At 36.8% G+C, this 26,358-nt stretch overlaps 3 protein-coding genes and 1 long non-coding RNA gene across 7 annotated transcripts; 3 read left to right on the forward strand and 1 right to left on the reverse strand.

The window, feature by feature from the left end:
• Nucleotides 1-5,855: 5,855 nt before the first annotated feature.
• On the forward strand, nt 5,856-8,337 carry LOC131007113 (uncharacterized). Its single transcript, XR_009095914.1, has 3 exons — nt 5,856-5,990; nt 7,371-7,450; nt 8,071-8,337. It is a non-coding gene; the product is annotated as an uncharacterized LOC131007113 (long non-coding RNA).
• Nucleotides 8,338-12,286: 3,949 nt separating this feature from the next.
• On the reverse strand, nt 12,287-17,636 carry LOC131007105 (probable magnesium transporter NIPA3). 4 transcript variants are annotated; one of them, XM_057934258.1, is made up of 9 exons: nt 17,301-17,636; nt 17,153-17,209; nt 16,790-16,880; nt 16,530-16,690; nt 16,314-16,441; nt 15,448-15,585; nt 14,280-14,372; nt 14,078-14,183; nt 12,287-13,977 (listed from the first exon to the last, which is right to left on the reverse strand). In XM_057934258.1, the coding sequence occupies exons 1-9, from the start codon at nt 17,452-17,454 to the stop codon at nt 13,853-13,855; spliced, it is 1,053 nt and encodes a 350-aa protein (XP_057790241.1). In that variant the 5' UTR covers nt 17,455-17,636; the 3' UTR covers nt 12,287-13,852. The 4 variants fall into 4 exon arrangements, with proteins under 4 accessions (XP_057790241.1, XP_057790240.1, XP_057790242.1 ...); XM_057934257.1 differs by having other exon boundaries at nt 14,063-14,183; XM_057934259.1 differs by lacking the exon at nt 17,153-17,209 and having other exon boundaries at nt 14,063-14,183; nt 17,301-17,626.
• Nucleotides 12,347-13,488, forward strand: LOC131007106 (F-box protein At1g30200-like). The gene has a single exon (XM_057934262.1). It carries the CDS (start codon nt 12,347-12,349, stop codon nt 13,403-13,405), a length of 1,059 nt encoding a protein of 352 aa, XP_057790245.1. The 3' UTR covers nt 13,406-13,488.
• Nucleotides 17,637-22,509: 4,873 nt separating the features above from the next.
• LOC131007108 (mitochondrial fission 1 protein A-like) lies at nt 22,510-25,350 on the forward strand. Its single transcript, XM_057934265.1, has 5 exons — nt 22,510-22,740; nt 24,114-24,252; nt 24,499-24,620; nt 24,891-24,954; nt 25,083-25,350. Exons 1-5 carry the CDS (start codon nt 22,648-22,650, stop codon nt 25,169-25,171), a joined length of 507 nt encoding a protein of 168 aa, XP_057790248.1. The 5' UTR covers nt 22,510-22,647; the 3' UTR covers nt 25,172-25,350.
• Nucleotides 25,351-26,358: the final 1,008 nt, after the last annotated feature.

Consider the following 26,358-nt stretch of genomic DNA (forward strand, 5'->3'; position numbering starts at 1 on the left):
GAAGCTATATGGGTAAAGCATTACACTAATTAATATTTTTATTATTTTAAATATAAAGGGTTACAGTGAAAAATTCGGGGCTATGAATAGAATCACTCGACTAAAAAATTTTATATTTTATACAATACGCACTCTTTTCAGTCAGATTAAGGCCCGCGTGCATTATAAATTATATTAGACTATTTATAATAGATAAATATAAAATCATCACTTGGTGCAATGGCAACAGCGGGCCATTATCCATATTTCACGAGGTAGGCGGTTTGAAACCTACATTTTTTGCGATTTTTTACTTTTTTTAAAAATCTTTTTGTCCTTCTTTTTTCCATTTTTGCATTTTTGCGATTTTTTTTTCTTTCTTTTTTTTCGATTTTTTACTTTTTGTTCTTTTTTTTTTCTTTTTTGCATTTTTGCGATTTTTTTTCCTACGTTTTTTTTATCTTTTCCTGTTTCTTTAGTTTTTTTGTATTTTATTTTTTTTTCTTTTTTGCATATATATATATATATATATTTTCATTATTTAATTTTTTTTCTTTTTATTATTTCTTTTCACTGCTTTTCTTTTGATTTTTTATATATTTCTCAATTTTTTACTATTTTTTGTATTTATCTTTTAATTTTTTTTATTATCTATTCTTTTTTACTGTTTTTATATTTATCTATTTATTTATGAGTTATTTCAAAATAAATATTTTAAAAATATTATATTTGTTATGCTTATTGTTCTAATGAAAAGTAATTATTATTGTAATAAAAAGTAATTATTACTATAAAGAAATGTAATATTTTTGAAACATTACATTTCTTTACAACAATGTTTATTTTTATTCATACGAACTTTTACTTTTAGTTATTTGCTTAAGTAATAATCTTTGTAAATAAAAGTAATTATTGATGTGAAGAAAAGTAATGTTATTTTCACTTGCTTGTACTATTTGGCCAAGTACTTATTGTCGTAATAAAAAATTATTATTATTACAATGAAATGTAACGTTTCTAGATTATTACATGTGTTCACAATAATTGTTACTATTTTTATTAATGACAATTTATACTTTTAGTTATTTAATCAAATAATTATTATTGTAAGAAAAAGTAATCATTGATATGTATAAAAGTAATATTAATTTTACTCGTTAGATCTTATTATTTTGTATGTTTGGTCAAGTAATCATTATCGTAATAAAAAAGTAACTATTGATGTGTATGAAAAATAATGTTTCAAAATGTATACTTATGTTAATATAAGTAGTTAACATCAATATTCTGAAGAAATGTAATGTTTCAAAAACATTACGTTTCTTTATAATAATAATCATTACTTTTTATTACAACAATAATTACAATAAATATAATATTTTTGAAATATTACATTTCTCCATATCAATTACTCCTATTACTTTTTATTATAACAATGATTATATAATTACTTTTGAGTAACATAAATAATTATATTATTATTTGATCAAATAATTATTATTGTAAGGAAAGTAATTATTGATATGTATAATGCTTTATATTGATTGAAGGTAATATTTATATTAACATAAGTATATATTTGTGCGACAAAATGGATATCTTATGCTTATTAAAAGTAAATACTCCTGTTAGGGTTTAGTGTTTAGGTTTTATGGTTTAGTTTATAGGGTTTAGAAAATATAATACTTTATATTGAATGAAGGTTATTAAATACTTATATTTACATAAGTATTTGTGCGAACAAATATATATCTTATGCTTATTAAAAATAACAATTACTATAAATAAATGTAATAATTTGGGGTGCGGGTCAGGGTCACGAGTTTGGGCGTGGGGCGACCCGGCCGCATGCACCCAATACCAATTGTAGTTAGAAATTTTCCAATAATTTCGGATTTGGATTAAAAAGTCAATCAACTCAAAGAAAGTCCAAGAGCCTTTGGTAAAATTGAAGATGTTGCATGATCGAGGCAAGATTATAAGCATATGCAATGCTAGAGAATAACATAGATTTGGCATATTTTAATACCGCTGAAGGCGAGGGTGTTTTTTTGGAGAGCTTTCCTGAATCTGATCCCGACGGAACTCAATCTTCAAGGCCATCATGTGCCGGTGGAAGGCAGCTGCAGTAGCTGCGGAAGTAGGTGGGACTCAACATAACATAGTTTGTTGTTCTGCTCTGGAGTTCAGCAGTTGTGGAAGGCGAGCAAATATTGGATAATTCTGCAAAAGGTAAGAGGTTTAGAGCTGATGCAAATTGCGCAGGCTATCCGCGAGATTTTCACAACGAAGAAGTATGAGGTGTGGGCTATCATGGTATGGCAAACTTGGGTTGCGAAATGTAAACATAAACATGGTGATGGGGAGGTGTTTAAAGCTCCTTCGGAACAAGAATGCATGGCACTATGGGAGAGTTTTCAGCGAGCTAAGCCGGCTTTTGCTATGAACTCGATTATGGGACTGTCCTTGGGTAAAAAGAAATGGAAGAGCCCAAAGAGAGGAGAGTTTCGAGTTAATGTCGATGCTCTTTTTGACGAGGAAGCGCGAGTGTTTGGTATGGGAGTAATAGTTATAGATGAGAGCGGGCAAATTTGTGCGGCCCTCTCCAAGAAGACCAAACCTACGTCTAGTGCCATGGTGGCGGAGGTTATGGCAGTGGTGGCTGGTATTGTGCTGTGTGTGGACTGTGAACTTAGTCCGATACACATCTATACGGACTCCATGTTTGCGGCGAGATCGTAATGGCAAATCCGGCGGAGGAGGCGGACTTCTTACCGCGTGACATCCGTGAGATTTTGGAGGTTGCACAGGAGAGTTTATTAATAGGAGTTTATCATACGTATAGATCGGCAAATGAAGCCGCACATAGCTTGGCGCAGTATGCGCGTAGTGTTGAGAATTCTCGCCAGTGGACACATGATTATCCACTTTGGCTTAGGAATATTGTACGTCGAGACGTTGAGTAATAAAATCGTACATCTTCCCCTTAAAAAACATAGATTTGCAAAACAAAACAAACTCATTATGATGTATTTCACTAGTGTAAATGTGATCTTGGAAATATATAGTTGGAAAATCCAAAGTGAAGATTTATCTTTGGATATTTATGCGTGGAATCTTGTCAATTGGTGCAACTGATGCAATCATCTATAAAACTCATTTCTCCACTCAACAAAATGTTACCCATTTTAAATGATGGTGTATTCGTGTGTAACTAACTTCTCCTAGAAAAGATACGACCAATAAATAAATGTTGAAGTCAAGTGGGGCTGGTCTTCTAAAATTAGCCGTACATCTATCCATTCATCAAAAACATCGAGATAAGGTCTCCACGTGGCAGCCCCAAAATTAATTTGCGGCTCAACACATGCACGCTACATAAAACCATGCATTTAACAAACAACATTGTATATTAGTAGTATTATTTTCAATCTTCCATGGTTTTGTGGCAAAGTCAATTTCGCCTCTCAAATTTGACCTCTCCCTTCTCTCCTTCCCAATATATATATATATATACCACTTGCGCATTCACGTTTACAACTTGAGCATTCATTTATTATATAGATAGATTGATTGTTAGCTTTTGCCATTTTACTCATTTTGATGGGATCTTCACTCATCAGCAATGTTCGAGTTAATTCTCGAACTCCATTCAATTATATTAATTCTTTTTAGAACATGTTGGTATCTATATTTGAAAATGGATTAGTTAATAAAAATAAAATAAATAATTAATGTATCGTTAAGACGAATTATCTTAAAAATGATATGAGGTTGTTTTTCAAAAAGAAATAGTGAAATAAGAGACTCTATTTTATCACTGGCCCTTTTAATTAATAATATGAAGTACCAAACATATAAATAACCCCAAATTATTTAACAATACAGCCTTATATTAAAGCCTATCAAACTGCACTTAGTATGTTATACTCTCTCCGTCCCCCAAACATCTTCCTAAGGGAAGGTGACACGGTTTTAATAAAAGTTAGTTGTGTATTAAATGAGTGAAAAAAAGGGTCACACAAAAAGTGAAGATTGTAAGAGTAATAGTGTGTACAATTACTCCTTCCGTCCTATTATAAGTGAAACTCTTTTTTGGCACAAGAATTAAGAAATGTGTATTTTATGTGTAGGTGAAAAAATAAAAAAGTGTTTAAAGGGTAAAACTTTTATCCAAAAAGAAAAGAGTATCACTTATGGTGGAACACCCAAAATAAAAAGAGTCTCACTTATAGTGGAACGGAGGGAGTATTTCCAAAAATAGATTAGGAAAATATTTTGGGGATGTACCAAAATGGAAAGAGAGGAAGATGTCTGGAGTGAGTATTATTATTAAAAGTTATTTGTTTATAAATTAAATACATTATTTTTAGGACATATTCTCCTGTACATCTGGTGCGGAAGGATTTAAATAATTAAGTGTTAAACAATGGCATTTAATTTGTAGTAGAGTATTTAGCTCGGTTGGTAGACGTTGTTGCTTTTAATCATGTGGTCGTGGGATTGAATCCCATGGACAACACTTACAACAAGTTTGTAGAATTGATCTGGTTCGGTTTTTCCAAAAAAAAATTATTCTTTTTTTTGCTTGCTTTATATATATATATATGTCATTCGAAATTATCATTTGCATGCATTAAAAGTGTCATTTGTAATGTACTTCCTCCGTCCACGAAAGAACTCCATATTTTTTTTTTTGGGACGTCCACAAAAAAATTTCCTACATATTTTTGGACTATACCCCACCACTTATAATTACTTACTTTTCACTTTTGCACAACTCTCAACATTAATTATAACATTTTTTTATCACTCTCAATACACTCAACACTTTTTTCTTAAAACTTGTGACACTCCCTCCTAGGAAGTTCTTTCGTAGACGGAGGGAGTATCTTTTATTTTTATACAAAGTATCATTTGATTTTATACAAAAATATTATTTGCACACATTAAAAGTATCATTTCTTGTTATTAAAAGTGTCTTTTGTAAGTGGTTGTTGCTGTTTCGCCGAGGAAGAAGAGATGGTTGAGCAACGACGACGTTGTGCCGGTGCATGACAACGGCGAGGCGACTCTTAGAAAAGACGTGGCGACGCTGCATTTTGCATAGGCAGTGACCATTTCAAAAGGGGGAGATTTTTTTTTAGGCTTTTATTTTTTGGGTTCTAGAGAGAGAGGAGAAGGGTGGTGCGGCAAGATTTTTGAATAAGGAAAAATTTAAAATAATATGTTAAATTAGAAAATTTTAAATATAGTGTAATTTTAATTGAAAAGAGATGTAGGTAATTTTACAAAACCTTAAAAGTTTATATATTTAAAGACTAATATCTCTATTAATTATATAATTTAGCAAAATTTAATAATATACTCTTCATCGGTCCATGTAATACCCCGTTCTTTTCCTACTAAATTTAGAACTTAGAAGTCAAGATGATTCACGCCGAAAAAAAAAATGAATATATCTTTAATTCCAACAAAAATGATTTACAAAAGCTCTTGTAAATTTTTTTAGTTATTTGAATTTTTGTGCATTGCATATTAATTTAAATATGAGTACGTGAATATCTAAAATATTTTACATATAATTGTATGAGTTTTTACAAGATTTAAATTAAAGTCTATGTTAGACTTTAATTATTTATGTGTGCTGGGCTTTGATTTTATATTTGGGCCTTAAGCTTTTTTTTATTATTATTATTGAGTAGTGAAGGTGGAGCCTTTTAAACCCAATCAATTCATTGAGCTGAATTTCTTCATTAAACATGTAGATATTTTCTTAATTGTGATTAGGAAATTTGTGGAAAGAATTCATCCACATAGCTTTCACTATTCTCATCTTCCTTGAAAAGCCACTCCATTCATTTACTTTGGCAAGATATTACTTCAATCAAAATCAGACTTTACCATTTTCTTCGTTCTTAACTCACCTTCTCGTTCCATACAACACAATAAAGTAGAATTCCATTTTCATGAAGCTGCTTAAGGATCTTCCCCTACACAGACATCACAAGGTGTTTACCTCAATTTTCTTTGCCTCTGTTTCAAGCACACACATACTTTCATCTCATCATTTTGGTGCATATGCATACACTGTCATATATATATATATACAAAGCATGACTGTTGTTAAAAGAAAAGAAGAGTAGAAGAATGATTTGGAGCATGTTTTAAAAAAAAAATGTGAAGTCTTCAGCTTTGGTATGTCTGTCGAGTCTGGGCTCTGGTCGAAGGCGGTGGCTCGGCGCCACTGTCGGTCTGGTCGGAGAGGAAAGAAAATCGAAGGCTGTGAGGCGGCTCATCGCCGTTGCTCCGGCGGGGTTTTGAGGAGAGAGCCGAGAGGTACAGGGGAGGTGACGGCGCAGGGGGCGCCTGTGTGTGGGCGTGCTCTGTTCTGAGAGTGAGAGCCGAGGGAGGCGGCGGCACTTCGCTGTCGTCAAGGAGGAAGGCGGAGGCAAAATGGAGGCTGTTTCCGCCGGGTTCGGTGAAGAGAGGGGAGAACGGCGGCGGCCATGGGTTGCTGTCGCCGGGAGGTTTGGGAGAGAGCAGAGGGAGGTCAGAGTGCGGCGGCCCTGCCGCTGTCGCTCGGCCACGGACGGAGGGAGAGAAGGGAGGAGGCTGAGGGCGACTAGATTGAGGTCGCTAGGGTTCAGGCGCTGCAGCAGCTCGTCGCTGTTGTCGTCGCCGGAAGGGAGAAGAATAGAGGGACTAAGATTTCGATGGTGATGGTGAGGATGACCGGAGCGGCGCTCGTCGCCGGGAACGGTGGTGGCACGCGGCCGTGAGTCCGAGAGGGAGAGAGAGACGAGCAGCGAGAGACTGAAGTGGTGCGTGACTGATGGGGAGGGGGAAGGAAAATGGGGGTGGGGGCGTTGGGCTAGGGCTGGGCGAGATTTGGGCCGAGTCAGTTGGGCCGAGGTGTGGGTTGTAGTCATTTATTTATTTGCCTGCTTGGGCTTAGTTTTATTCAAGTATTGGACCTTTATTGATTTATTCAATTGGGCTGTGCAGCTTCTTCATTTAAATGGACTGCACTATTTTAATTAATTAGACTTATTAAGTTTGATTAATTATTTTAATTTGCATAATAATATTAAATTATTATTATTATGAGCATATTTTAAGTAATTACTTATTATATGCTAAGCATGACATGAAATTGCATTTATTTTGCAATAAAAGTATTTATGATTTAATTAGTTTTAATTATAATTCCAATTATTTAAGAAAATCGAGTAAGTATATTGTTGGTGTCCTTAACTCAAGAATTTATTTTTGAATTATTTATTTACTAAATTTTGAAAACCCGGCGTGATGAATCAAGTATGTTTAGTACATCCACTAAGACTTTAAGTTAGCTTCACGAGACCTATTAAGAATAGAATTTCTTGTAGGCTTTATGAACCAAGGGGGTTAGCGCTGCTTTCCCAAGACGAGTTTATGTGATTATGATCTTCAGGCTTTGCCTATCCAGGTGGGCTTACTTTCCAAATGTATAAAGTATGATTGAGTTATTAAGCTCTAAATGTTTCAATGAAATGCAAATTATTTATTCAATGAAATGCAAACTGTTTATCCAATAAAATATTTATGTGCACTCTGCTCTGTTTAAGGCTCGCCACAACGAATCAATTGAGGTTCTCTTATAGCCTAACACGTTATTTGAGAATTGTGTACACCGTTAGCTGACTCGGTGGGTTGATCTCCATTCGGGCACTAACTAAGAGGCGTTATAAGGGTGCTTGCTGGATGTGTTCCGAAGCATGTAATGTAAGGGCCTGCCTGGGTATCGTCCCGAGGTCAATTCAACTTGTCTGAGTTACGTCCTCAGGGCAAGTGCAATGGGAGAAATGGATCCGTCGGTGGCTAAAAGGTCCGGGATCACAGCGAGTAACAGAAAGGGAGTGTGACATGTGCGCACAAATGAAAGAAATTATTTTAACATGCTTAGAAGTTATTTCAATTTAAAACCTTCTAAGTCATGTCAAGTATGATTGGATAAATTGCTCTTACGAAAATATGAAATGTTTATGAAAATGCATGCCCACTGAGTACATTAGTACTTAGCCCAAAAATACTTTCAAATGTTTTCAGGTTGGCTGGCCGGTGCTGACGGGACTGAGCTGAGGCTAAGGTTCAATTTCTATATAGACTTCCGCTGTTGTAATAACTCTTATACATCTTTTGTTTTCTCAACTTAAGATGACTTCATGTCGAGCTTCAATTTAAAATTTCTAGTTTCAAGTCATTGAACGTCGGTTGTCAGAAACATGAAACAAAACTTGTGATCCAAAGGGGGCCTAGCCCGACTCGTTATCTTATTATTCGGGTTTTAACAAGGTTGTTCCTTGTTTATTTCTATGAATTAGTTGCACCTCGATTATATTTATTCATTTAAGAATTGGGGTGTGACAGTCCACGAAAGAACTTCCTAAAAGAAAGTGACTTGTGTTTTAATAAAATGTTGAGTGCATTGAGAGTAGAAAAAAATTATTGAGTCTGATGGAAATGGTGAAAAAACTAATCTTTAAATAGATATAACTCTTACATTGTAAAACAAACATCAAATTAAAGCTTTTATCGTATTCTTTAATTTGATATGTGTAGTGGGTAAAATCCGTCAACTTGGCTCAAGTCCAATTTACATTCCAAGCTGGATCAATGAACCAAACAGCCCGGTCAGTCCAGCCCAACAAATTTCGAACCAACCCGAATCAATAACGGGGCTGACCCAATTGAAGGGTTGTATACTGAAAGCAAGACTTTATGCTTGTATACATTGGTTCCTTTGTTCACTGTGATTCTTCTATCTGAAATATTGTTATTGCATAATCCTATTATAGTCCAATTTATCTCATACTATAGATTATATGGTGTGTTGTAGATCACAGAAGATCATATAATTGAAAAAAGTTGAGATATAAATTGAGTTCACAATCGAGGCAACTATGGACGAGTTGCTGGTTTAGATTGTAGCATAAATGGATAAATAGTTTGTCTTGGCTATTTATTTATGCTAGTACCTTCGTGTATTGAACAGGATCACAGTGAGATGAATTCTTATATTCTGACTAATTAAGAATCAAGATCTCGGCGACTTAAATAGTCTTAACCTTAGTTGGATTAATCAGTGTAAATAATATATTGACTATTGCTTTGATTTATCATAGGTGAGAGTTCTCTTGAAACTCAATATACTCGATACTTTGGGCGATAGCAATTATTATTTGACATGCGATTATATCGCAATAAGGATCTGTGTCCTGCTAATAACAGGATGATAATATCCTCTTGAGGAACTTAATAAGTTTATCTTATTAAACCATGCAAGTGGAATTAGTTCCGATACAATAATAAGTTTAAGTGGTAGCACTCAAGATGTCATTTATAATTAAACGACTAATTAATTAATTAATTGATCGTCGGATGAATTAATTAATTAATGGATATTGGATATCTTAAACACGGGGATTAATTAAGTCTAATGCTAGCCCCGACTTACCTAAAGAGTAAAGAGATAAATCAGTATTAATTTTCTAGTGGAATAAATTAATACTTCTGTCTCGATTTTATTCTGGGCTGAATAAGAAAATCGAGCACTGGGAGGCCAAACTTTATTCAAGCTAGTAGATCCCCGCTTGGCCCAATAAAGGTTTAACTCCTTAAGTAGGCGTCCCATCTCCTCTCTTGAGCTTTTGGGCTTGGTCTGATTTAATTATGTTTTGGGCTTATTAGGTAGGTATGTCTAATACCTAGTATAAGTAATAAGAGAACCCCAAACCTAATTAATTAATCATTCACACTCGTGAGAGCAGATTTGAGAGAGAGAGAAGACGCCAACTTTGCTGGAGGAGACTTCAAGGTCGTTGCCACCCAACGTGAAGTCTCACCGTGGGAACAAGTTGGAAGGTCAACACTAGAGTCTTTCATCGCCGGATTTGCAAGTAAGTTTTGATCTCTTGCAATAGGCACTTATGGTTTTTGTATGTACTCGTTTGGTATCCGAAGTTGGTCACGGGCACGTGGATCATATGTCAAAATATGGTTCCTTCACCAATATCTTAAGAAAATTTATTCGCCCAGCCAGATAAGTCAAGTTATACTTATCTCGAGATCAACCTCGACCGACCCAGGTTGACTATCCCACTTCAAGTCCAACCAGTCTAAACAGCCAGGCTGAATAAATCTCACTTAGCCCAAACCCATCAAGTTAGCTCGCCAACCTGGCATGACCCTAAAAAATCCAATTGGTCTATCTAGCCCGGAAAGCTATAGACCGACTTGAGTCCACAACCAAGATGGATACATCGCATGCGGCCCAATGGTTATTGTCAACCTAGAATGACGAAGTTACAAGGCCCAGCCGTCAAACCCTAAAAGACGTCCCCCAACCGTCAAACCCGAAAAGGCACCTCCCACCAAACTGACGCAATCAGAGGGAGAATCTTTATAATCCCGTCCAAATCGCAACAACCTGGGAGATAGGGGTTTAGATGAGGCCGGACTATAGAAACCCTAGCGGTTGGCCGCCCTCTATATAAACAGCCCGATTAGATCACAAATGACATAAAAAAATCTTACTTGCTCTCTACTTCTTGAATTCTCTCTACTCTGCCGCCACGCTGAATACTCTTCCAAGTCGGAAATAGCCAACTTGGCCTGTCTCCGTTTCTCACCTTTCATTATCACAACTCACTGTCACCGTTTCCACCCTCCAACGCTGCCGGCAACTTGGAAGAATCACGAATTCCAACTTGTCTTTCTCTCTCATTTAATTTCATTTGTAATTCCACTTTGCTATTCCGTTACTGACTTGAGCGTCGGAGGCTCTACGGTCGACACCCCCACCCGGTGCTCAACCTAGGGCTCTTACGTGTTCTTGTGTTGACAGGTTGCTAGTGCTCAATCTATCCGGACGTGCAGACGTCAACTTCAATTGTAGATTTTAGCTTCTACAATATGCATATTAAATATTTTATAATTAGTCGAATTTTATAATTTTAAGAAAAAATAAAATAGAAAAAAAGATAAAAACAATAAATGTACAAATAAATCTACAATTTTATTATAATTATAAAATATTAAAATTGTCGCTCAATTTTAAAAGAATGAAAATTTAAAATGTCTTATTCCTTAAGTTATATGTGAATTTTTTTTTTATATAAACATAAGCATTTTATGCACTATTATTTAAATACCATTTGATTTGATGGGTTTGCTTGATTTTCTGTGAGAGTCTTACACATTTGACCGATTTGACAACTATCAGTCATAAAAGTCAACGATTTGACAGCTATCAGTCAATAGTACATATGACCGGTGGGTGGCTAGAGCATGTGTCCGGGCGGACACATGATCTAGTCACCCAAATCATGTGTCCGGTCGGTAAAATCATGTATCCGTCCGAGCGGACACATGATCTAGCCACCCACCGATCATATCTACTTTTGACTGATAGCTGTCAAATCATTGACTTTTATGATTGATGGTGTCTCGATCAAATGTGTAAGATTTTCACAAAAATCAAGCAAATCCATCAATATCAAAGAGAAAATATGTACTTCACATAATTAGGACATAAAATACTTAAATTTATAAAGTAGAGCATTTTTCATATACTCCCTCCGTCCACAATTTAATACCCTACTTACCTTTAAAAATTTGTCCACAATTTAATGCCCTATTGTGCTTTTTGTACCCTTTTACTCTTCTTCTTTTCCTATATTTACTATCATTTGCTACTAATTGACCCACCTTAAAACACATTTATCATTTTTATATTCTATATTTACTACACTTTATCATTAGTGGACCACTCACAACACCTTTATCACTTTAGTCAATTATCTATATCACTTTAGTCAACTACCCTTATATTTCATCCACATCACATTTTTCAGTTTTCTTAGTCTCCGTGCCCACACCCAAATAGGACATTAAATCATGGACGGAGGGAGTACAACATAAGAAATAGGGTAGTTTTATCTATTAACATATTTTAAAATTGATTTGACATTAATTTTGAATGGAAAGTTACTACCTTTGTAAATTGTAATATAGAGAGATGTATTTTCATATACATTTAACAAAAGTGAGCATTTTTGGAAAGATCGAGCCGTATAATTGATTAAAAAAGAAATTTGTACAAATATAATATGCACACGGGATGCATTAGCGCGTTATAGACCGGGCCCAGCCTCTCTCTCTACACCCTACGACTTTCTCTCTCTAGAACTATCTTATCCCCAACCCTTAACCGCCAATTCAACTTCTTCCCCAATATAAGCTTACCAATTCTTCCCACTTTCTCGACGCACATTCTTCAATTCCAACGACTCCACTTTTACAGCCCCCAAATCCTAAATCGAAGATGGATTCGAGCTCCGAAGCAGCTTTTCATTCCGACGATTTCTTCGATCGCTTGCCGGACGACGTCGTGCTGTCGATTTTCGGCAAATTGCAAGACGCGAAATCGCTCTGTCTATCCATGTCCGCGTGCAAGCGGTTCCGATCCATCGCCCCACAGGTCGATCGGATCTTCCTCCCGATCCCTCAGAAGAAGTCCGCCGTCAAGGAATTCGATCAGAAGAATTCGTTCAAAAATCTGGTGATCAGAGCGTTGATGAAGCCCTTCCATTTGATTTCGCAGATGGTCAAATTGAAGCCTAAGACCGAGGAGAATGACCTAGATTTCTACTCCTACTACGTCCCCAACGAGATATTGAAGAATTTCCAAGGAATCCGCGGTCTCCATCTCCGGCTGCCCTGCCATGGAAATCAGAAGCAGAGTCCGTCCAAAAATGGCAAGAATTCCACGACTTTGTTGAAATGGAGAGCTGAATTCGGGCGAGAGCTGCACAGCTGCGTGATTTTAGGGGCAAAAGCGTGGGCGGAGAAGGATGCGGATGAATCCAAGGAAGATGCGTCGCGGGTGATGCCGGACGACGAGCTGAAGCTGCGGATCGTGTGGACGATATCCTGCTTGATCGCTGCGTCGGCGAGGCATTACCTGATGCAGGAGACGGTGAAGGGGTTGAAGATGATCGAGAATGTGGTGGTCTCGGATGAGAGCGATCAGGGGAGATTGTGTATGAACAAGGAGCAGATTGAGGAAATACGCCAATCTAGTAAGGGAAAAGGACATGAAATGGCGGAGAGTAGGAGTCGAGTGCCGGCGTTGAGGATGAAGATGTGGTATTTGGATCAGCTGGAGGTGCCCGGCTCCGCCAAGGTCATGGAGGGGGCGACGCTCGTCGTTATAAGGCCTGCCGGTGGTGGTGGGGCGGAGGACGAGGGGAGCCGGAGCGACGCGGAGATGGTGGCGGACGCTTTTGGTGGGGAGGAAGGTGAGGGGAAGGTGATGGGTGAGGCAGTTAGGAAACTGATGGTTGCCAAGAAATGCTATGTTTTGGAGATGAATTCGTTTTGACATGTACATGTAAATATTCGATTTTGTATTGTATTTCATTCTTTTTTCTTGGCAAGTTAATAAGAAAATGAGATTTTACACTACTTTGCCATGTAATTCAATTCTTGCATCAACATAGATATATCACTGAAACAAAACTAATTTGCGTTCCACTCCAACATCAAGGAACACAATCATTCGCATCTTACAAAAAATGAAAATGAATGACAGCCAAATCTGTGTTGGCATCTCCTACTCCTAATATATTGGTTGGCGTCGAGATTCTGATCGCAAGATCATCATTACCTCATCAAACTCACTGTCAAGATATAATGAATCAAAGATTTATATTCAAGTGAATTCAGTTTGATTCTTGACGCTCTACTTTGATGGAAATACAGTAGGGAACCAAGAGTCTGCTGGTATTCTGAGTAGAGCTCCAAAGATGTTCCAACAAAGTTCAACTGCTCAGGGCTCGTCTTGCTCGTGGAGTTGTAATGAGTCCCCGTTCCCACTGCCTAGTCGGGGCAACGAGTCCCCATTTCCACTGCATAGCCGGGTTGACATTGTTGGGGATAACGGGTTGTGATTACCTGAAATCACAGCAACATTTTGAGAATCAGAGGCAATCGTATAACCCAGCAGCAGGGTCAGACTGAATATAGAAACTAGATAGACCTCTAGAAGACGAACTTCTCTCAAAATCCTTGGTCATGTGTAACAAGACGGTCCCTGCAATCACAACCATAAACGCGCAAAGTACTGATGCAATGCTCCCAGCACCTTGCCCTTCCCAGTCCTGCACCAAATCCATACAATTAATTTCTAACTTGGATCTTGCTTAACCAAGTACTAGAACGTAGAGACCAATTCAACCAAGCAATGAAAGCGGTACCTTGAACATGATGACGCTGGCTAGGATTGTAAGTGATGTAAACAGGACATAGTATATAGGAGAAACAACAGCAGTGTTGAAGGTGTCAAGAGCCTGTAACATATGAATGTACCGTCAGAGCTCCAGAGGCCGACAAGAAGCAAAAACAAGAACAATACAATCAAGTGCTTGAATGAGACTGCTACTAATTCTTGTGATAACAATGATTTACACAGAAACGCTAACCATACAGAAGTGTGCATTTGGAATAGTTTAAACGTTAGCCTTAAATAGACCAAGAAATCTTACAATTTCTTTTTCATCCCTCTATCTATATGTTTCACTGGCAGCAACTATTATGAACACAAAGTTGAACAATAGTCCCAAGGAATAGAAAATCTGATATTATGGTTACAATAGGATTTAAAAAAACTGGCTTCTTGGCCAGGTTGTTGAAATGAAGTGAAATAACATTGACAAATAAAATAGTAAGTATGCAGATCAGCTGATGTTGAGGATAGACAGGAGCAAAACATCTTGCTAGAGAAATAAGGACATAGACATGAGACATCTGACCCAATGTTTTTTTTTTGATAAAACATCCGACCCAATGTTGAGGACAATCTTTTTACATTTATTTTTTACTTTTTACTTTTTTCTTTTTTGTAGAAAATATTGAGGAAGTACTCTACTGTTATAGGCAAAAACAAACTTTGACTTTGTTCATAGATTTTTCCAATGTATAAAGCAAAGATGGAAATTGACAATTTCCTGATATAGCATAAGCAAGAAGGAAAAAGTATACGCAACGCGATATTTAATGATGATAAAAGATACATTCAATTCAATATTGATTAGTTAGGCTGCCGTTCCTGGATTAATAGGCAGAATAGTCAAGGGGATGCCTTTCAAGTATTTATTGTATTGATATAAATGCTCCCAAATAAAATCATGTATGGCACATGCATACAACAAGAACAAGCAATGATCAAGTAATAAGAGAAATACATTGGTATAACATGTAAAAACACGAAGCAAACAATATTAATCAATCTTGAAAGAAAAAAAATCATCAATGAACAAGAGAGAGAGAGAGAGAGATGTTGAACTGTAGTATCTAAGCCTAGCTACCTGGGCAGCCAGAGACTTCTCCATCAAGAGACACCAGAAGTCTAAATATAATACTTGCCTTGTTTAGGTAATTCATTTGCATTATGACACAAATGGCCACAACAAACATAAAAAACCAGGTTTCTGGGTAGAGTAGCTGGTTATTCCCCTCAAAAGTCAGTTTTAGAGAAATTCCAAGGGCTTTAACACCCATAACCTGCAAAACAGACATCAAATGATCATGGTGACAACTGACAAGGCTACTGTCTGAACCACAAAAGCATATCAAGAATCAGACTATAGGAGTAGAGATGCAGTTATTTCATATAGAACATTTTGTGCAAGTGGTTACAAAGAAGTTTCTATAAAGTTCTTACTGCAATTTCAATAGCTTCTTCACTGATGTGCAGAACTTTGACGAGGAAAGGGACCACATTCATAAAAATGCAGTTGAGTCTGAACCAGTGGCACAAATTTGATATAAATCTAAGACAGATGCAGTGCCTAAACTTTGTTAGGTAAGAAATTACAAAGTTCAATTTGCAAGCATTTGAAAGAAACACAACCGACATCTGGAAGTAGCATTTTCACCTCAGATTCTAAATGAGAATAGTGAGAAAGACGATCATGTTGCAAATAAATGACTGGCATGCAGTATACTAGTGGCTTTTCAAGCAATAGACCAGCAATTTTTCCGGGATTCGGTTATAGTGCGTAATGCAGAGAAAAAGAGAAGAAAATCATTTTCAGTTTGTCCTCCAACAAGTTGAGTAGTTGGCTTTGGCTGAAAAGGCCAAACACGATTTTACCAAGAAACTAAGCGACTACACAATAAAGGGACTACATAGCTATTGGAAGCATTAAACATTTAACTTGAAATATGTACCGAGAGACATGTACTTGAAAAGGAATATGTAATCTATATATTAGCAATTCAGAATTTACCGAGAGAGAACCCATCAGTGAGCAAATGCCGGTGAAAACAAGTACGTTGTTGTGTCCACATTGGGGGGCAAAATAGAAAACAAGAATGAATACCAAAATGATAACTGATCCCACATAGAGAAGAAAGGCTGGAATCACATAAAATGAATTGCATCAGACACCACGCTTCTGGCTCTAGGCTTTCAGAAAACCAAAGATAACAAGGTCTCTTCCTACCTGGCTCCGTTGCCATACTCCATATTTCCTGGACAGAAGAAATCGGTTGCTCTTGTGGCGCATTGATAACAATAACGATAGAACCAACGACGCACATCACACAGCCCAATATCCCTAGTTGATGTAGCTTCTCATTTAAGATGAAGTAGGCTAATACAGCACTACAGCATATCATATTCAACATCAAGGATTGCATAATTTGACGAAAACCTTCTTTCCTCGACCAGGATAAAAGAAATATGGTACTAGAAATAGGTTACCTCACGATGATACTCAACGCACCAAGAGGAGTCACAAGCACTGCAGGGGCAAATGCATATGCCACAAAGTTTGCAATTTCTCCAATTATCACTGCAAAAAAAGTACAAATAAAAATAAGAAAGAATGAATGATAGAAGATTCAGTACTTAATCAATCAGAACAGTTATTAGTATTAAATTCTATACAGCAATGACACACTAGGCTTTCCTTATCAACAATATTAGGGGTGTTATCTAACAATGAATTAAACTTGCATATAACAACATTATCACGTAACTGGATATGTAACTACAGAAATGAATGCTTGGAAATTATTAAACAGGAAAAATTCAATAAACAGTTATGGGGAAAATCTGACATACTGGTGATCATTCCGAGCCACCACAGAGGCTCCATGAGATATGCATACCCCCCAAGACCTATTAAATTACGACACAAAATGGATGAAAAATCATGCGTTTGTGATTACGCAAAAACAAACACAAGACGGCGTGGTTAAGAGAGTGTCACCAGCCCTAACACCAGAGGCAGCAGCAGCTCTTCTGAGGCCTTTCTTCTTAATGATAAAGCTTGCACCAATGAACGCACTTGAAAGCAGAGCCAATATGAATCCCTTCAGATTGTCCCCAGTGAAACCTATGATCCCCATTAATCGAGACTGCATGCGTAATCAGATTCGATTCTTTCTTCTTCTTCTTCTTCATGGAAATCTTCCATCATCAGCGCTTTTGGCAGATCACTCACGCATCCTGCTCAATCATTAGAGTAGTACATTCCTTCAATTTTTTACTTTTTTTAAACATAATTTACGAATTACGACCCGACTCAACTAAGTGAGCCCATTTACTCTTATTTAAATATTAAACGTGCACTCCATTTAAATAATTTCGCCTATAACGGCAACGCCATATCCAATGTTTTTTTTCCCACACTATAAATATGCATATCCGTTTGGGTGGTTTGGGTAAAAAAAAAAATGAATATTCTCTAAAAGATAACATTATTAAAACATTGAATATTAAATTATTTTTAAAACTAAATAAAGTGGGGATATAATAAAAATCTACTTATATACTATATATTAGTACCAATAGAGATATAAACAATACTATATCATTATTGCTATTGAACTAGATATATAATAGTGATATACTTACATGTAAATCAAAATTTATACAACAATGTTTAGGTGAATTTTTAACGCAGGTGAATTTTTTTCCTCTCGAAACCTGCCGTCGCCGTCGCCTAAGACCAGCAAGGATTGGGCTCCTCCTGGAGCGGCGGCCGTTGACGTCGACAGCACGAGCCTCGGCAGCCACAGCCTCCTGCCTCTACTCTTAGTTTCCGGCGATGCATCTCATACTTCGATACTCACGAAAGTAACGACTCACAGATCGGCGGCTGGAAAAACAGATCGGCGGCCTCCTTGCGTCGCATCCGACGGCGCTGGCCGCTCGATGTCCGGCCACATCTCTCCTTCTGGAGCGATGGAGATCTTTCCTCCCCTCCCCAGCGGCGGTGCTGTTTCTGCAGAGCGCGTTGACCGGATGCCTCTGGACAAGTCCGGCGTCTCTCCGTCCGCGTCTGCGCGCGGCGATCTTCTGACGACTCCGGACAAATTCGGGCTCAACCTCCCACCCTCTAAAAAATAGATCGGCGGCCTCTCTTGCGCCGCAACCATCGTCCGCGTCTGCGCGCGGCGATCTACGGACGACTCCGGACAAATCCGGCATCAATCTCCCACCGGTGTCTTCTAATTTCTCCCAGCCCTGGCGTGGTCCCTCGCCTATGGCTTCGTTGCCCAGCCATGGCAGCATTACTTCGCCTCCTTCCTCGCCCAACCATAGACGCCAACTGTCGCCTAGGGTGTCTCCGAACTTTCACAGCGAAGGTCGTCAACAAGAGACTCCTACTGACGCCTTTGTTGCAGCTAAGGATGGTTGTTCTTATGCGGACATCTCTCGTCCAAGGTCTCGAACCCGTAGGCCTGATGTTTTGGTACATCGTCTCAATACACCTGACCCGATCGTTGATGGCGAGGTTATTACTATTTCAATTCCTGCTTCTATGTATCAACATCGTGTTAGAGATTTTGAGCATGCCGTCATAGGGCGGCTTTATCTTCGCAAAGGCGATAAGCCTAAATTGACTGAGGAGATTCAGTTGGAGCTCAAAGTTTTATGGAGCGTTGACTCTGAGTGGCAAATAATTCCTATGAGCAAGGGTTTCTATATTTTTCGTTTTGCATCTGCTGAGGATAAAGATAAAGTGAAACAACGTGCGGTTTGGGATTTGCCGTATGGCGCCTTGAGAATTCGAGAATGGGTTCGACATTTTGATCCATACAAAGAAATCTCATCTCTTTGCCAGGTGTGGACGCGCATTTATTGTTTGCCCGTGGAGTACTGGACAACTGAGATTATCACGACTATTGGGAAAGCTGTTGGAACGCCTATTAAGGTGGATGGGGATACGGCGGCCGGAGCTTTCGGGCATTATGCCCGAGTTTTGATAGAGGTTGATTTGGCCCTTCCTTTGCCGGAATTTGCTCTCTTTGATTGTCCCGACAAATCCTTTAACGTCGAGTTTGGATTCGAGAAACTTCCGTTGTTTTGTTACAAATGCAAGATCACGGGGCATACAATGGACAAGTGTAAGAAAACTCAAAAATTAGAAGTGTCTCGAGCAGTAGTGGTGAATGAGGAAAAGCATACGGTGAATGAGGAAAAGCATACGAAAGATCGTGATGAATTTCAGAATGTTAAACCACGCAATAACTGGAGGCCTAAACCGCATCGTGAGATGGTTGACGTTGGGAAACAAAATCGGTTTGCGGTTCTAGGCAACCAAGAAGAGGACATTCGAGGGCCTGATTTGGATAAAGATGGCTCAGCTATACTTGAGGAAGGACAGGTTGAAGAGGTTTTTCATGAATCGGATGATGACGAAGCTCATACTAAAGGAGAGGGTGGAGGAGTTGTTGATGAGATACATATGGCTGGGAGACAGACTGCGGAACGGCAACAGGCTGGAGGACAGGCTGGTAGTTTGGAGGAGCAGCAGTCCGCGGCTGTAGAGAGTCAGCAGGTTATTTCACCGGTTATTCAGCAGCCGGGGGAACGCCATGGGGTTGGTTTTGATAGGCAGTCCACTCCTGTTCACTCCGGGAGCAGCAAAGGTCAGCATGGGGAAGAGGTTGTTACTTCTCCAAATATACAGTCGGAGGATTTTGATGAGTTACAGGATCAGAAAGCAGCTGCCATGAATATACAACGGGAGAAGGACCCTATTCCTGATTTGAAGGATAGGGCGGAGTCTCAGGGGATCATTCCGGATCAAGAGGATATTGCTAATCGTATTAGCAGGCTCGAGGCGCAGGTTAGTAAAGGGATGGAATTGCTCGTTGAGCAAGTACCGCCTAAGCGTGGACCGGGTCGTCCTAAAAAGGGTATGGAACGTTCGCGCGTGCCACTGAATCCGAATCCGGTAGATTGCATAAAAGATCGACTAAGAAAGGCGGAGGAACAGGGATATAAGCCGAGGGACTTTGTGGTTGATCATAGCAACAATAGTGCTATGCGTGCTATGAACAATATCGCGCACGGCCGTTGGTCGGATGAAATGGAGTTGGACGACTTTCATACCAACAATGATTTTCCTTATTGATTTTGTTGCCAAGTGTTGTCTTTTGACTTAAGCTGTACTATGCGTTGTCGTTTTTGATTTACGAGCTCTTTTCGAGTCTCGGGCCCTCAGTTTGCTTTCTTGTGCCTTCAAGGGTTTTTTTTCTTTTTCCTTTTTATATAAAACTCAATTTAATAATAGATGTTGACTTATGATTTAAAAACTTTCTTCTTACTTGTATTATTGGGAAAATTGTCAATTAAATCACAAATAATACTCTATTTTGTAATTTTAACAACACTTTTAATATACTCCATTTCTCCCTCATCTATCTTTAATGTTAAACATTATACTACTGTCTTTTCATGTTATTTTGGTTTGTTGATGAAAAAAAAGTAAATGTGATTTTTTTTAGTTTGCATGATTGTTTAATTATATATTTTAAATTTACATATATTTATGATGAGGAGTAATATGTGCAGAGCAGATGAATGAACTTTATCAGAGGAACGGACCTCGCTGGAGGAACGGATGTCGTCAGAGAAACAGTCCTCACCAGAGAAATGGTCTTCGTCAAAGAAGTCACTCTTGCCAGAGGAATGACTTTCGCCAGAGAAGTCACCAAAGAGCAGAGGAATCGCCCGCCTGGGAGCAAATTTACTATTATGCCTTCGACCACGCGGGGAGCATGTTTTAGAGGCGAAATTACTATTTTACCCCTAGCATATAATCTATAAATACCCATGCACACGCACTCTGTAACACACGCTCTCATTACTTTTCAATACTATTGCAACTTATTCTCGTGCTCTCGGCAATTCAACTACTCTCTCTCATTTTTCTCGATCAAACACTAGGTATAATTCACGATTCAACGATAATTCACCGATTAATCTTTCACCTGTTAATTCACGATTCACCAATTTAAATTACGGTTTTTATGCAATTAAGCTGAATGTGATTATATTGATTCATTTTAGAATATTTAAATTTTAAAAATAAAAGTTTTAAAAATAAATTTTGTATTAATTTTAATATAAATTTGTAGATGAAAATTAGTTATACATCTATAAATTAGAATTTAAAATATTATATAAATTTATTTAATTTTTAGTTCTATTTTGTGTATGTATTATTTATTCATTTATTTTTATAAATATATTTATTGTTATCTTTTTTTACTTTTATATTAATAATATTTTTAATTAATTTTGGACTATTTAAATATGATTTTTTTAATAACAATATTGTTTAGAATTTTCAGAGCTCGAAATTGTCATATTGAATGTGGGTTATTAATTTTGTTATATTAATAATTTAGTAATTTGTTCAAATAAAATTAACTTAATGATTTACTTTATAATCTATAAATTTAATTGTTATTATATAATTCTCATTAAATTTAATTTTATAATCAATGAGTTGATAATATTGTTACTAGACTATTTCAAATCAAAGATTAATATTTAAATTAACAAAAAATATTTTTATTTATTATCAATTAATATAATTTATAAATGATGATTTTAATATTTTTATACTCCATCCGTCCCATGAATCCTGACACGATTGGTTTCAACACGGGAATTAAGGAGTTATAGATTAGTGTTTTAAGCGTGTAGTTAATAAAGTATAAAAGTGATAAAGTTTGAGAGAGAATGTAATAATTATTACCTTATTTAGAAATGTGTCAAGATTCGTGGGACGCCCCGAAAAGGAATACATGTCAAGATTCGTGGGACGGAGGGAGTACAATTTAAAAAATTTAAAATAATAAAATATATTGTTACAAGGCACATGAAGACCTACTAGTTTAATTAATAATTTCTCAATATTATTTTCATAATAAATAATACTCCATTCGTCCCGCTTCAAATGTCTTATTTTTTTTAAGCACGAAAATAAAGAAATATGTATAAAGTAAATAAAGTGGATTGATGAAAATTATTAAAATATTAAATATAGAGAATAAGTGTATTTTTAAAAAAGAAAATAAAATATTTGAAGTGAGACAATTCAAAATAGAAAATGTGACATTTGAAATTTGGAGTGGACGTAGGGAGTTCTGTAACAAGTGAAAAAGTCCAAACTAAGATAAGAGAAGAATTTGCAAGACCGTCAGTCAAACACAGGGAGAATCGGCTTCTAATTCACGCGCCTCCTCAAAAAACCCCTCTCCAAGTTTCATCACATTATAATTGCTTCAAATTTCTTCTCAACACGAAACCTCAAAATGGACAAGAAAATTGGCAAATTCTTCGATTCCGTCGGCAGCCTTTTCACCGGTGGCGACGCGATTCCTTGGTGCGATTCCGATATCGTAGCTGTAAGTATAAGATTTCAGCTCGGTTTACTGGATTAATTGTGAAGTTACTAGGGTTTAAGAGGTACTTTAGCGGTCGAAATTGTTGTTTAATTCTCAGAGCTATAAACTAGTTATCGAAAATGGAGACAGACTTGGTATATTTAGTAGAACCGCGTAGATGCAAAATTGTCATCGATTTGATTTAAGAGATTATAGAAATCAAAAGAAGATATGTGAATGGATATTGCAATTGTGTGCTACTGTTTTTCCTTGCCGTGCGACGTGATCAAAACTGTTGTCATGTTTTTTAGTTGCATTTAATTGCTTAATTGGGTAATCCTGCACTTGGCTCAGTTTGAGGTTGGATTTCGATGGCACGTCCTTTATTTAGTTGCTGTGCCTTATTGAGTTGGATGAAAGCATACCTTCACATTAATATCGAGGGGAATATCCTAGAGGATCATATCCCAATTTTTTGTTACCTAGGTTTCAACTACAAGCTTTATTTGAATATAACATCTCCCTTTATCTACCCCAGGCTTCAATACATCTTGTTGTTTCAAATGAAATTTAAGTAAATTAATGTGGTTTAAATGGTTTTGTTTTACTGAAATGGCCAATAGCTAAGTTTTTCGAATTGCTTTCTTGTAAAGTCCTTGAGCCATGGGGTCCTTATGATAGTTTCAGCATGATTGAAATTTTAAAGGATAAGATAGGTGTGCTATTGTTCAAAATACTTCTTGTTTATTTATTTTTCAATGAGATTGGGCGGTAGGCTGTGGGTAGTATGCCTGCAAAGTTCATATTACTGGTATTTTGCAATTTCTACTGAGTTTACATGAATTTTAATTTCTGTTCGTCCAACCTGTATATAACTTTATACCATATTAACATTTACAAACTGCCTCTAGGTAATTTTTGTTGTTGCTAGCCTACTTGTAGATTAGATGGCTGTAGGGGTATACTTCAACTCTGAATATCATTGTATTCTCATTATGATGGCAGAGTCTGGCTATTTTGAGAAGTATTGAATGACGATGCCCTTAAAATTCATAAGGTGTTCAATTAGCTTTTGCTGTTTGCCTCGTAGATTATTATTTTAAATAGATTACAGATTAGGATGTTTATGTTGAGGATTGTATGTTCGTTATATGTTCTAAGGCTTCGTTGCACAGGTAGTCGTTCTACAGTTTGAAATAATGGCCCAAATTTAGTGCTTTGTGCTTCTGATTCAGGCTTCTCCTCTTAAGTGTTTTCATGCTTACTTATGTGCACAGAGTTTGCATGCTAATGCACCGATTTACTGTGGACAAGGGATCTTAGGCTGTTCCTGTACATTTATCCCTTTCTCGCCTTTGTGCTGAAGCATATCTCTGAGCATTACATCTCTACAGGGTTGTGAGCGTGAGGTTGCTGATGCAGAAAAAGGTTCTTCTGATAAGCAAAGGAGCGAGTGCATCATGCGCTTGTCTTGGGCTCTGGTTCACTCCAAAAGGCCAGATGATGTACAACGTGGAATATCTATGCTTGAAGGTTATATAGAAGAAGTATCCTATTTTTTTTTTTTGTTTATCTCTCATCTGTGTGTCGGAAGGCATATTTCTTTTTGAGCACAAGATCTCACTCAAATATTCTTCATTCTTCCATCAATACCTTGTGCTTTTATTTCTTCTTATGTGATGCCTTATGGCGACCCTTGTGCATTTGCTCCCATTGTCACCCCTGATTGGGGTAAAATACGGTTGCACAATTTTGACTGCTGAAACTTGTTGCCTGCAGTTTCTCTAGCTGGCTCTAACACCCCCCTGCAAGAGAGGGAAAAGGCCTATCTTCTAGCTGTTGGATACTTTAGAAATGGGGAGTACTCTAGGAGCAGGCAGCTTGTTGAACGTTGTTTGGAGGTTTGTATTCTTCTAACAGTCATGCTTGGAATATAATTGGGCACTACCATATGTCAAGAGTGAATATTTATCAGTTATTAATTTTGAGATTTCTTTCTGCTCTGTGTCTGTGTGATCTTTTGTTTTTTTAAGACAGTATTGAATTGCACATAAGTTCGTATTGTTTCATCTCCCATCAATTTTTGGTTTGGCATGTGGTTTATATGTTGGAGTAGGCCATCTGGACTATCTGGTACTATTATATTGTAAAATTTTGTTGCAATATTACAGATTGCACCTGACTGGAGGCAGGCCTTGACCCTCAAGAAAGCAATTGAGGATAAAATTACGAAAGGTAAATGCCATTTGTTGTTTTTGTTGCTTACCTACTTGTATGAATTGTATCACAAAAAACTATATTGTGCTCACCAATTTCTTAAAAAGTGCGACTGATCGATCCACTATATTGCAAAATTGATACAGATGGAGTAATCGGCATTGGTATTGCTGCAACTGCTGTTGGTCTCGTGGCTGGTGGTATTGCAGCTGCATTTTCTGCACGCAAGAAGTGAAAAACACAATAATGTACATGATATCGATGCTATGTGAGTTTTGATCAAGGCCCTTGACTTTCTGAAGAAATCTCTTGTAAATTTCGAATTTTCTCTGTATTACAATGTGCATTACTGAAGTAATCGGCTGAGCCTGTGTGGGATTTCAATCGATATTGTCGAAGATTACATTTACTAAACCAGCATGTGAACACAGCCTAACTCTCACTTAAATGGCTAGGAATATTCTTCATGCTATGACTGCCCAAATGAATTGATCCTTCTTAGTGGATGTTTTTAGGATGCAAACAAATTAAATAATTGCAATGTTTAGGTTTGAACTTTGTTGTGTTATTTGATTTGAGTTTTTCAGATATTTTGATTATAGTTAACTGTAATCTGGCAAATTAAAGTCATTGCATCGAATATGAATGACATGTCAAAATCTACCCCTCCCTAGGTGTGGAAGAAGAAAGAGAAACTAAAACTTTCATATGGAATTCAATACTTTTTCATTGTAAAAATTGATGCTACGAGTGTTATATTTGTAAATATTAGTAATAATACTTTAGGACGGAAAGTGTGTACCTTTTTACTTTACAAGCTAATACTATGTAAATGCTAATAATATTCATTGATCCCACTGAAAGTGCTTCGTATTCTTTTTTGGACCGTTTCAATGAAGGTGAGTCATTTCATTTTTTGGTAAAAAAATTAAGGAATTTAAGATTATTAATAAAATTAATTATACTCTTATTTTTTTAATCATTCTAATTAATATTCATTACTTATTTTTGAAATTATTTTTAAATTAATTTTTTAAAAATATTTAATTGTATATATAATTAAATATTTTAATATATCAAACAATAATTTCTTAAATTTCGTGCTAAAAAAATTGCCTCATAAATACTTATTGTGGGAGGGAGTGAGTACTATTTGTCATAAAATCGATAGATTCTAATTAGATTAAATTATATGATTATTTGTGATTTGAGCTTGCGTTTGGATTCGTGTATCAGTGTATGAGCAATTTATAGATGGTCTTGCACAAGTATTCATTTTTTTTCCTTACTTTTTTGGTAAATTCTATGTTTTGTTTAGTTATACTTCACTCTAAATTTGGTGATACCTTTTAGGCCTAAATTTATTAATTTAAATCTACATTCAAAATTCGAAAATGTGTTTTCGAGCATGTAGCTAAAATA

Source organism: Salvia miltiorrhiza, chromosome 1, assembly GCF_028751815.1.
Source record: "Salvia miltiorrhiza cultivar Shanhuang (shh) chromosome 1, IMPLAD_Smil_shh, whole genome shotgun sequence".
In the NCBI taxonomy this organism is placed as follows: domain Eukaryota; kingdom Viridiplantae; phylum Streptophyta; class Magnoliopsida; order Lamiales; family Lamiaceae; genus Salvia; species Salvia miltiorrhiza.